Source organism: Psittacula echo (genome assembly GCF_963264785.1).
Source record: "Psittacula echo genome assembly, chromosome: 1".
In the NCBI taxonomy this organism is placed as follows: domain Eukaryota; kingdom Metazoa; phylum Chordata; class Aves; order Psittaciformes; family Psittacidae; genus Psittacula; species Psittacula echo.
In genome coordinates this window covers 96244790-96258227 of record NC_137735.1, presented here as the reverse complement: position 1 = coordinate 96258227, position 13438 = coordinate 96244790, and the positions used below count along the sequence as shown (strand labels likewise).

Here is a 13438-nt window from a genome sequence, read left to right as displayed (position 1 = left end):
TACTAGTATGTGCAAATCTAGGTTTTTGCATGCTCTAATAAGGTGATTTTCAAATTTCGAGGCACATTCATGGATCTCTGAAAAATTTTACATTTTCGGCAGGAGAACTGTTATTGAGTTATAAAATAATTACCCTTTTAAATGTTTACATACCTTAAAAATATAGTCAAATGATTTCAGATGTATAAAGCTTGTTAAATTAATGGAGTTGTAATAAAAAGCTAGTACCTATAAAAGTTTATAAGATATAAGCAGTTAATTAAAAATGTATAGCAAAATAAGTTTGGAACAAGACTATCATGTATTTGTTGTGTACCATCATGTTAAAAACTTTCAAAAACATCACACTGAAGCCAATTAAAAAAACTAAGGAATAGGACAAATGGATGGATCAAGTAAGTCTTTTTTTGAAACTTAAAGGTTTCTTAATATTGCTCCAAAAATGCATCCATAAAAGAAATTAAGAAATAATTGCTTTGCCTTTGGAAAAAGTCAACCTAATGAAAACATTTCATGTTTGCTCAAAATTTTCTTCAAAAATATTGAATGCAGTTGTGATTCTTTAAGAAAAATATATTGTTTTATTAGTTAAATATAAGAAATCAAAATAACTCCATAGATTGAAGAAGAAATTTGGTTGGGGACCTTTTGTCCTGATAGAATAAGTTTTGTTGTATTTTAATGGCTCTGGCCACTTTTTCTGTCCCTGACCAATATACACATCCCTGAAATATGTATATGGTTCTTTCAGTGGTTGCTAGAAGCATAAAGCCAGACAGGATTACTGATTTCTGAATGTTGGATGATCATAAGGTACTGCAGAGAAGGGAAGTTACTTCCTGGACATCTCTTCATGAAATGGAGATGAGTGATGTAGCTATCCCTACACCTTTTGGCCAAGACTCCACAGGTTTCATAGTTCTGCTTTTTTAAGGCCAGGAGTCACATTTCAGCACTGTAGAAAAAGGAAGGGTCAGGTCTCTACTGCTTAACAGAAACCCAATATAGACAAAAGATGGTGGGAAAAAGATGGTTACTTGGTAGGAGTGAGAGGAAGGGCTATATTGGCAGGAGTATGTAATACAGTGATCTAAAGTTGAGTTCATGGAGTACAATACGTGACTTACTGAGCATTTTCTCACCAATGCTACTCTGCAGTGTGAAAGTATAAAAAACCTCTGCAGTGCTAAATACAATTATTATTAAATACTGTTACTGTTTCCAGCAAATAATTTCAATAAAAAAGCCTCAGGCTTTTAGGAGTGCAAGTTTTTCAAACTGTTGCAGAAGTACTACAATAGATTTTACACCAACCGCTTGCACTTTTATTTTGCTCAAATTAGGCTAATACACTGAAATGTGGCTAAACAACAAAAAAAACCCAACAACATTCAGGATGGGAGCAGGGAGTTTACAACTTCTCCAAATTAAAATATTTTAAATGTCTCAATAAACAGAAACATAAAGCAACATATTCATTAACTAAAACTGTGCTAAGCTTTTACTTTGTGCTTCTGTGATTACATTCAGAGAGTAACTTGTGAACCAGGCTCTAATGACAATGGGTTAGTTACGCTAAATGCACACCCTATTTTGTAAGGTAGCTAAGGAAGCAGTGGGAGAAAAAAAAATAATCTTTTGCATTAATTATATTAATCACTGGTAAGGGACTAAAAATAATTAATTAGGGGATCATTTAAGTTAGATGTTCTGATAATTTTGCAGCCTGATTTTTCCTAGATGCAGAGCACACATAAATCAAGTTTAGACAAAGAAGTCATTCACTACTGTTAATAACAATACCAAAAGTAACACAACAAGAGGGCACAAACTGAGCTATTATTCCTTTGGTGTTTGACAGCAATTTAAATTTAAGAAAACAAATATTGAAATACCTTAATACTTATTATGAAACATACAGGATAGTCATAGAGAACAATGAAATAGTTAAAAAGATGTTGCTCATTGCTGAACACTTATGCTACATTTCATCATGAATTTGTTAGCCTTTTGGATATTAGGTGCAAAAAAGTGCAAAGAATATTTAGTTAACTGTTACAGTACCACATTACAAAAAGTATTTTCTAGGCCACAAAGGCCACTGCTGATACCATTTATATTAAGATAAATATATACACAAAATAGTTTTTCAGTCTCCACATATATATATATATCTGTTTCTATATCAACCTTGCAAATCATGATGAAAATTATCTAGGCCACAGAATCTCAGGATGATAACAACAATGGAAGGGAAGAAGCCCACAGAGGAGAGCTTGTTCTCCTTTTTAAAAATTACTCACCCAGAGCAAATGGAGGAATGAAATTCTGCAAGGCTGCTCTGTATTAATGGTGATGAAAATACAATCTCGAGCAGGGAGGATCAGTGTTCAGAGTTACCAACCCTCTCTGGGAAAAACTGTTTCTGCCAAGAGATCATGAACAGAAACCTGGAACAGGATTTATTTATTTATGCTGTGTTTGTAGGCAGAGAAGGCAAGGTATAAAACCTGCCTCTTTTTTTTTTTTTTTTTCTTAGAAACACCTGCAATTTTAAGACCAGCCTTCCTAACTTTCATGGAGCAGTTAAGACACTTCAAGGCATATTTGACTATCTTAAGAGATTAGTTAATGGACTGGAGGCACTGGATCTTCATAAATGTATTGTGTGTCAACCAGGCCAAACTAACCAAGCCAAAACGGCTCTTCAGAAGTCTGTCTAAACTGCTTTTTCCCTTTATAACTAGATTAATTCTCACAAATTCTTCTATTATCATAAACCAATCTTCCCTTGGCATTTTTCTCATGTACAACACTTCCGTAAAAACACTGTTTTGGAAAACATTATCTATCTTCTCAGTTTTCTTTATACTTTACAAAAAAAGCCACCACCTCAACTCTTTTCTAGTTGCAGTTCAGCTTTCAAAATCTGAGTCAAAGTCATGAAGTCTTTGATATGCTCTTCACAGACAAAACACCCCAACCAACCAACCGAACAACAACAGAAAACCAACACCCAGAAAAAAGAAAAGAACTATCCAATTGAAGTAAACTTCAGTGTTAAAAAGAGCTAAATCCACAAAATAATATGTAGTTCTCGTCTAGTTTTTAAAGCAGCTCACTTCAGCCAATACTTTTTTGTATTTGCTGTCACTGTGTATTCTAATAAATGAGTTTACTAGTTTATAAAATTGTTACATTTCAATTATATTGACAGAAAACATATCTCAAATTCATATTTAGCATAGAATACTAGAGGCATCAAGCCAGGGACCAGAAACTATTGCATGTGAGCAGTGCACTTAGTCAAAATAACTTCAAAGAAATCTGATACTGTCACATTAAATCCAGAATCAGAAAAATGTTACGCAAAATTGCAGTTTTTCATAAATTGTTTTAACAGCTAAAAGTCATTATATCAATTCCTTTAATGCGTTTTCACATCTAAAATTTGACCTGCACAAAGACCAAGTAAGAACTGCATGATGCTAGCAGCAAATGAGCTGCTTCAAAGGGGCTGGATGCACCTTCTCAGGAGACACCTATGTCTCTGTGGAGCTGCATCAACTTTCAGGCAACTCACTGCAGACACATTAACTTTCCAGATCAATACCTGTACATGTGCTGTTCAGTATCATGCAGAGACATCTGAGCTACCTCTTCATCAGCCAGTGGGTAGCTGAAGCAAAACAGCCTGGTCGTTTTCAGGAACAGGCTAACAGGTTTTTCTAGGGGCAGCCGGCATCTTGATTGCTGGAAGATTGTAACTGCACAGATCCAGCTGTAAGACCTGTTCCAAAGGCTGAACTAAAAGCCAAGTGAAGCTAGTAAGCTTCTTCTCATTGGCTTCAGTGGGCTTTTGATCAGCCCTTCCTCCCTGCCCAAGGGATGACTTGATCTCCAAACACCCAAAACGTGACAACAGTTGTTTTGTTCATGCAACATTCAGTTTGAATTGTTATCTTGAGAAGTCACACAAGATGTAGTGCAATTTAGAAGAAATTTACTGCATTAGCTATACATGACTATTTGCTCTCTTTCAAAAGAATTAGTCATTACAAGCTGCAATGAGTGGTTTTGAATTGCTTAAGGGATTTTTTTTTTTTTTCTGATTTCTTTGTCTATGCAAAGAGATAGGTCATATCAAAGCACTGCTTGGATATGACACTGGACATATGTCAGCAAGAAAACAGGTGAATGAATTTGTATGAGGAAGGGTTATATTTGGCTCAATTCAACTTCATTCATACGTTAAGAAATTATTATAAACTGTAATATAATACTTAGAATAGGAAAAATGTATTTTAATAAAAAAAATATGGATACAGTTCATCTGCGGAAGCCAAACCTTCTGTTTATGTAGATGTGAGCTACAAGGGAGCTTTGGACACTGAACATGATGAATCCACTCTTGTTCCCTAGGGCGTAGGCGGTGGTTTTGGTGATGAACAAGATCCCTGGCTATCAAAACTGGTTGCTCTGCCAGGTAACTGCAAGAAAAGTGTTAATTTTAAAAATGTCAGCATATCATGATCATTTCAGAGGATGAAAGACTCCCTCAAAGAACCCAAATCAAATCTAAACCCTTTCTTGATCAAAGTCTCCAGCAGAACTAATAATGAAGAAAATTCCTATAGTGAACTAAAAATGCCTCTCAGTCATTTTAGAGGAGTGGATTTATTTCACTAATTGGGGGTGGTACCTCTGTTTCCCAATTTATATAATCAAGACAGAGCCATGTGCCTGTAAAAATAGGCTTCTGTGCTGCATTGACTCGATTTAGTTGCACTCATACTCTTCTTTAGGTGTTTTCTGTTGGGCTTTTTCTACCTGTCACTGGGCATACTGTGCAATCACGCGCTATGCAGTGGGGAAAACAAATGGCCCATAATGCCTCAGACAGCAACTCATTTTTCTGCAGAAATTGCTTTTGGTAAGAGCTAATCAGTGTGTCGTCTGTGTCCCGAAACACTGCCTGCTGCTTCTTGAGGCTTCAATATGAATCTTTCCAAACCCAAACCTGTGAGCATTTGGCATACAGAAAGCCAGTAAGATATGGCTGCAGCAGGTTGAAGAGGGAATCCAAGCCCACAGATTTGTAGGCATAATCACTCAGGTATTTGAATAAGCTTCCAATAAGTGTCTGGTCGAGTAACTCTGGAGGTATCTGCTGGTATGTTTCCTTAATTTAGCCTAATTAGCAGGCCAGTTTCAGATTAATATTTTAGCAACATATCTGTTCATGCTAAAGATTTTTGAAGAGGAAATGATTACTTTTGAAATACTTGCAAATGATCTCTTCTAAGTGGATACGTGCTCTTTATCATAATTTCTGGAAATTTATTATGTTTTTATTTAATCTTATAATGCCATCAGTGCAGCACGGAAACTTTTGAAATGGCACACTTAAGTAACCAATAAACCCATGCGACTAGATTTAGGTTGTGGTAAGGATTGTAGAGCTTCTCCTTAGAGACTTCACTGCTTTTCATGATTCTTAGAAGCACAGAAGTGTGAGAGAGGCAAAACATTCAATATACCGAGAAGCAGAAAATTTGGCTACTTCTTACCTCTAGTAGTGGATGCCAGTGAGTTATTGGTTTACGTGGGTAAGCCAACATTTCATTCCAATGATCTCTTCCAAGCCCTTCAGCATCAATTCCTGTCCGACATACCCCAATGACCTCATTGTGCCCTACTCTGAGAATTGAAGAAAGGCAATTTTTTAAAAAATAAAACCAGTTTTAGTAACATCTGATGTAATTCTGTGTACTGGCTTAGTGCAGCACAGAATACATGCCCAAAGTTTCCACATTATTTATCACAGATATTAGTTTTAGCAGTAGTATAGTAATATTATGGTCTACAATGGTAGCATCCAAAACCTCCAGCCACTATGTGCTTCTAGCAGCTATAAAAATTGCATGAAGACTTAACCCTTGCCATTAAAAGGTTACAACTCAAAGAATACAAGGAAAGAAAAGGAGCATAATGCACCAAATGATCTAGAAGGAAAGCATGCTGAAATTTTGTCAAAAGGAAGGTGAAAGAAAATAGTGTGGAATACATTTCCGGCTTCAAATCCTTCAGACGCTATTTCACACTCTATTTCCCAGCTCTTACTGTTGTCATCATTGGAACTTCAGTCAGAACTGTGAAAGGCAAGAGGCATTGCCATGACAGGCTATGGCTTAATACTTCATACTGCTGGCAGTGCCATAGACTTGTTGAGGAATTCCAGAAAATAACTTCTGTACCTTGCCCATATGTATGTTAGAATGTTTCCTAACTTTCTCTTAGCAAATGCTTTGAAAGGAGCAGCTGAAGAGACTTAAAGTGTGCAGGCTGCTGTTCTTTTCTCTCCCCAACGGCACCATAGTGCCCTTTCACATCTGACTGAGAAAATCTTCCTGACAGAAGTTGGAGGACAATCAGAAATCTAATGGCAAGGAAAAGCAATCTGAAGGTTTGTGTTACTAAATTTGACTTTCCTTGTTTATTTCCCCTCAAATCTCAAGAGCTCACTACTAATAGCACTTGAATGAAGCAGACTTGGCTTGGGCTTGATCCTGTCAGTCACTGTCTAGTTTAACCTGCAGTCCTTGAACATCTCTAAGTAGAAGTCTCTTTCTGAGAAGTTCTCAGTGACAACATAGGTAATTGAGGCTCAGATGTTTTATCAATCAGGGCTGAACCCAAAGGTTACAAAGCTTCTCTATTGACTGAAATGAAGAATTAATTATTACTTAATTCAATGAGGCAATTAAGCATCTAATTCTATTTTAGTAATCCTTTCTTTTTTTTTTTTTTTTTTTTTTTTTGTTCAAATATCTGCCATTTAAATAGAAATTAGAGGTATGAGGGACTTTTTTAAACTGGGAGACATACCTGATTTGTAAAGATTTTACATAGTCCAGCCACCAGATGGGGAAAGAAATGTATGCCAAGGCTAGTGGCTCATAAGAAGATTAAGCCATGTTTCTTCTGCATCATATTTATTTATGACACAGATAAAATGGCCTGAGCTCTAAAAGGTGTGGAAGCTTTAAACCTCTACTTCCTTTTAAAGCAGAAGACCCAAAGGCTTTATCTTTTGTGACACTAAACCTGCTTTAAAGTTCAAGGAGATGGAATGCAGTTGCTTGCAATGATCAGGTAACTTCTCACTGAAGATTAATGGTAAGAAAGCAAACTGCGCTTACCGATCGTAATCCATCACTGCAATGGAGAGGCTGACCTGGTCCACATTCTCTGGAGGGATATCAAAGATGATGGCCTCATTATAAACGGGATTGAGCGTGTTCTTCTTTGTGGTAGTTTTCCGCTTTTTCAGTCTTCGCCCCTCACACATCAGAGACACTTTGACATACGGATCTGAGTAACAGACAATCAGTTGCGTGCATTTGGACTCAAAGTCATTCAAATGTGTAGTATGAGAGCAATATTTTTTTTGTAGGAATGTCATGTCAATAAAACAATGCAAAGGAAAAACACAGGCATTCTGACTAAGACATAGTAACTGCCAGACCAAAGACAGCCAGTAGATCTGAACAGTGCTTATACCCATTCTCCTGCTACTTTCATTTCACAATGTTAAGCACGCAAAACCCAAGGAGTTCCTATTTGTCCCCTTCTTGCCTGCCTTCTTATTAAAAAAAGTAGATTCACCTGATGCGCCTGTTATGTCCATTGCTTTGAGATTCCTACATTTGATGACAGTTAATGTCATTCTCCCGGCAGTAGGCAAATAACAAAGGGAAAACATGATCTCACCCAAGTCTATGCTTTCCTGAAAAAGAAAATAAATTATTAGCAATCTGACCACACTGCCAACAATTCAGTTCAGATCATGCAGAAACTTAGAATTTCTTTTTTAACATGAAGAGACTTGTTTTGCAGCCTCAGGTGCTTCTGAGGAGGTCACAACCACTGTTCAGAAATTATTTCTATAAAATACAGAAAGGGTGCCAACGGGATAATATTTTAGTGACAGGATTTAGAATTACTAAATAGAGAAATTATTAAAAAGCAGAACCAAAACCTTCTGGATTCCTGATATGTTTGTGTTGTATTCACATACATGAAAAGGTACTGAATGTGGAATGTTAATTTCTGCTCTTGAAAAGACTCAAATTCCATTGTTTCCAATAGAAAGAAATTTGGTGGGATATTTAGATCAGACACATTTACATGACTTTTAGCCACTGGAATTTATGTAGGAGATATATTCCTGCACACATGTATGCATATCAAAATTTTATCCTAAGTGCTTTGAAAAGATGAATGTGATGGTAAAAGCTGCTACTTTTATTGCTTTTACTGTGCTTTGAGGGGTTTTGTTCTGGAAGAAAAACAAAATAAAGGAGTAGCACCTACAACTTCCCTGGCCCAACGGCAATTTTTTGGAAGATAACATATTTGGAAAGATGGATAAGGTCCATGTGGATCTTGATAATCCTCACAAAGAGATAGTTTCCATGTTGAGACAATGTGCTGTGAATTCATATAAATCATGTTGCTGTACAATTAAGATGCTGCAACGTCTGAAAAATGTAATCTAAGGAAGAGAGGTTCCATCAATTCTTATTTTTTCTTTTCTCACAGTTATATAATTATCCTAATACTACAAAAGTTTACTTGTTGAGTTGCTAGTTATGTTCTAAATTGTTCCTTTTAAATATACCCCCAAAGAAAAGAAAATTGCGTATTAAAAACAACTCAGGGTTTTTAAATATGAGCTTACAAGCAGCATGTAAGGAAGTCACTTCTGTATGGCAGCCACTCTCAAGCATGCTTATGGGATCACAAAGGACTTTTTCTGACCTACTACTAAAAAGATTATTTTTAATATCTCAGCTCCAATATTTTATCTGTTAAAACTATAGCTACCCTGAGAGTACAAATTTGTTTGAAAATTGCTGTACTTATGGTACAGCTGCTGTAACAGCAGAAGGCAAGCGTGATAAATCTTTAAATGATACATAATGATTGCTGTGTAGATGACAAATGAATTACTTATAGTTATGAGACAGACTCGGACTTACTCACATTTTTTAGCTGCTTACTTGAACATTTTTATTGACTTTCTTTGGCTTAATATTCTGTCTAAATTAAAATAAACACTTCAGATCTTTCTTGAGCAAAGATGGACTTAATCACATGCTTCAGGGAGGTTTTGTTGTTTGTTTATTTAGGGTTTATTTTTGTCATTTTTTCGGGTTTTTTGTTTGTTTTTTTTCCCTGCTTTGCAGTCTTTAGATTGAAGAATGCAGTCTTAGAACAGCTTTAAATTCTCCATTGCACTGTTAATGAAATATTGACTTTTGTGTAGCTTGGTCAACTCACATGTTCAGTCATTTTTCTAGGATTCTGTTCTGAGAATTAGTAGATTGATAAGCATGTGAACACGTACTGCGGGCAAATTTCATGCTTGTCAGGATTTCAGATTGCTCAGGATTTCAAAATGATTTAGTTTATTCAGTCCACATAGGATAAATACAGCTATTTGACATCTCCTTAGCTCAAGTCCCCTACATTGCCACACACAACACGGAGTTTTGTGCCACAGAGTACATTAATAAATTCACCTTTCTATTTCAGAAAATATAAATAAAACTTGAAAAAATGAAGTGTAGTTCTTTCTACTCATTTGTTAAAGTTGCAAGTGCTCTCCGTTATATTGTCGTATCTGAAATCTGTTTAAAGCACAGCTTCTGTTACTAGCATTACTTTCCGAATTCAGAGTCTGATTGTTGTTCCTCATATCCATATGTCAAAGAGATCTCACTTTATTGTTTGAAAAGGAAATATAGTTCCCCCACATCCAGTGTTTCAAAGCTTAAGGTCTATGTTGAGAAAGGTGATGAAGATGGGCTGGATCATAAAACACAGTGGGCAGCTCATAAAAAGGACTAATTCTTTGTTTTTCAGAGAAATTACTTATGTAAGTGAATAGAGAAAAAATATTTTTTGCAAGATGTATGAACTTGAGTATTCTATTATTTCTTTCTCAAGAGAAATTGGGTAAACACTCAAAGGTTTGGGTGAGCTCAAATGAGAAATGAGAATACAGGCAGAGCTATTTATTATCACTTATATACTTTAGAAGAAGCATTGTTCAGAGGACTTGCAAACTCCATATGGGGGTTACTCTACAATAGTTTTTTGAAAAGCAGAGAAAGGCATCAATGCTTAACAAAATGGCAAGCATTTGATCCTTATGCTCAGTCCTTTCTTTCCTTTCTGAACACTATGTACTGAAGACATATTGGAAAAGAGCTTGGAAAATCCCCTGCAATCAAATCTAGTGTTTCTGACTGTGCAGTGAATAAGCAATGTGCCTTAATGCAAAAAGAAATTCTTAGACAACAAATATGGGGAATCTTTTCACTTTGCACAGCAGACTGCCCAAAGGGCAGATATACTGATGTTTACCAAAGTTCTGTAACCTGTGTATTGACTACTCAGCCTGACATGGTAAGGGACAATTTTAGGAATGGGAAAAGGCTCTCTATCACTCCACTGTTTATGCAGGCATTTTCTGACACCTAACACCTGGAAAAAATGTGGCTTGTGCTGCCCTGAAAGGTCTGATTTTCTTATTATAGAACAACAGTCATTTAGCTCTATCTACCATTTCAATAGACAAATTCTGCAATACACCAGAATAGACATTATTTTAAATAAACATTCTTGTCTATATGAGAGATATTTGAGTCACTCATTGTGATTTCAATGGGATAGAAATAAAATTAGTAGTTACCCTGCAGTAATCTGTAGATACTATTTAACTCTTCTCCTGGTGGACAGAACTGGCCATCATAGAATGCCATCACAGACTCGGATTTCCCGTGGTCCTCGGATTGAGTTAAAATACATATTTGTTCAGAATCCTTCAAAGAACTCTGATATTTTTATCTTTTTAATTTAATCTGGTACTAGTTCTGGCATCAGATGTTTGCTGACAATTTTGTAGACAGTGTCTTTTTGCTTAGTAAGGAGTAGAAATTCCAAGTACTTTTACTTAGTTTCTACTTTTAGTATCTGCTGAAATTGGTTATGCTTGAGGGAACTGATTGTATTTTATTAGGACCTCTACAAATCATAGGGCAACTGGGGATTAAGGCATTAAAATGCATCATTAAAATAAATATTCTTTGGAAAACAATCACACAGGGTAAAGCCCAAGACTTACAAACTTTCAAATGTTGTTTTGAAAGATTAAGATTAATATTATGCATATATATGATAGCATTAGAAACTGGGACAGGGATATCACCATTTCCCCCCACGCACTTTTTTGTTAACTTGAGAACTACAGGTTCATTAATTTGGAGCCAAAAACATAGGTTCAGACCTAAATAATGAACAAAGTAAGGTTCAGCATTTAAACTTCTCATGGCAGTCTGACTCTGTCTACCACATTGTTTATAATGAGTATCATTTTTTAATGCCCTGGATCCTTAAGTATTGTTGATTTTAATTGAGATTTAAAAATAGAATTTAATTACTTCAGAATCCCAGCACTAAAGGAAATTCATATTTTTCTCACTTTATAATACACTAGATAACTAAGTTCACACAAATCATCTGACAGGAACCGCTGAATACAAGCAAATCTGAGGAAGCCAAGGCACAAGCTGCCCTCACCAATCATGTCTGCATTACAGCAATCATGTCTGCATTACAGTCCACCTCAAACAAAACACAACTCAGAAGACACAAGCCCAGTGGTTGCCATTCATACAGATTTTTAACTATGCTTCACAGTGTCTTACATGTATCATATATTCACCTAGAACCGTACCTTATTTAGGTAACTCACATGAAAATTTCCTTCTTTTTTAGGCCTATTATGAGTCTTTTTCTTCTTAAATTAAACTTAGTTTCCAATTAACAGCTAGCTTTACAGATGCTTGTAATGATTCCCCCCACTGACTTCCGATAACAGATAAACCAGCATCAAGCATAAATGCACTAATGCAAAAGGAAGCATTTGTTGGTACTGTATGTCTTTTTCATTTATTTCCCTTTTGCGTACACAAGCTGTCATACAGTACTAAGGAACTGGAATGGTGGCAAGTGCTATACCAGCTTCAGTTACTTTTATGGCTCCCAGTTTACCTTACTATCCAATCCATTTTCTGGTACAGCAATTCTAGAACAAAATAAAACAAAGAAAACACTGATCTTAAATGCGTATGTCAGCTATTGAGATCACCTTGGGTTTTCTTAGCTACAAAATACAGATTCTTCAGATAGCATAATTCTCATCCCACACAAGCAATCACACCTGGATGAATGTGCTAATAATTTTTTCCATTAGGTTACCATGGGTCTGTCCACATTGCCTGCTTTATGGGCTCTTGGAGAATCAGGTGTTGGCAAAGTTAGACGAAAAAAAGTCCTTATTCTATTATTTTTATCAGACCAAATGGACAGTAGTGCTCTCATTTTCACATTTATGCCTCTAGAAGTAGCAGCATTTCTACAGAGGCTGTGATCCCTCTTCACAATATGTATACACAGGGTAGTGATGTGAGGAGCAGTATGAAGCCCTTGTAGGAGAGCATCAATTAGGTTGACTTAGTTTTAGAACTGTTGCTGCTGGAGAAAGCTTTGCTGTCTTGTTATTCTAATTAACTTTCCCATTTTTTTCCATTAAATTCAATAGAAGAGACAACTTCTAGCTAGGAACCTCTGCAAATTCAGTGAGGAAGTTAGGCAGAGATCCTTCCATGCTCAGGATAGTTTCTTCACTCATAATCCTGAACTGAACAGAGAAATTATTTATCGACTATACTGACAGTGCAAGAACTTTCATAGTCTCCCTCCTATGCTCCAAGATCTTAACTATTTTCCTATGCTAGCAGGAATAAAAAGTTTATAGGGAGCTCATATTTGAAATAAGGTGTCATTTTTGCACCATTTTTTTGATCACAAATGAGTTCTAGGCCATTTTTTTTACTGATGTCTGTTTCCTTTTCTTTCCCCCTAGTTTTTTAAGGTTTGCAATTAAAAAAGTCTTAAAAGAGCAACTCTTTATGGGTTCTTACAATGAGCTGTGTAAATGTTACTGGAACTAAAGAATTTATACACTTTTATTATTACTAGTGGTCATTAATATCCACAGTTAAAATAAAAATTTGTGTAATTAACACTGCATTAGAAATTAAATTCCTTCAGAAACTTCCTTGTTGCTACTTTATGACTCAGATTATCACAATTCAAAGTATTTTAATTCTTAATCTCAATTTTAATATCCAAAACTACTTTCCTATTAATTATAATTTAAATGGTGTTTCAAAGATTTGTTGCATGTGACAGTAGCGTAGCAAAACTATCAAGGGTGGCATGAATTTATTTTTTACTTGATTCCTAAACAAATTATTTGCAAATATTTTCTTTTAATTTTCCTGCTGTATTTTGAGTAAACATC

General features: G+C 35.7%; 1 protein-coding gene across 2 annotated transcripts in view; it reads right to left on the bottom strand.

Moving 5' to 3' along the window:
* Window positions 1-4418: 4418 nt before the first annotated feature.
* Window positions 4419-13438, bottom strand: part of SYT10 (synaptotagmin 10) — a gene marked incomplete at both ends in the record, with an annotated part of 34496 nt that continues 25476 nt past the window's right edge. For both annotated transcript variants that reach the window (XM_080622899.1, XM_080622900.1), the window contains 4 exons: window positions 4419-4490; window positions 5571-5700; window positions 7203-7374; window positions 7669-7789. In XM_080622899.1, the coding sequence (XP_080479025.1) occupies window positions 4419-4490; window positions 5571-5700; window positions 7203-7374; window positions 7669-7789 (495 nt within the window). The remainder of the gene's footprint in view (window positions 4491-5570; window positions 5701-7202; window positions 7375-7668; window positions 7790-13438) is intronic.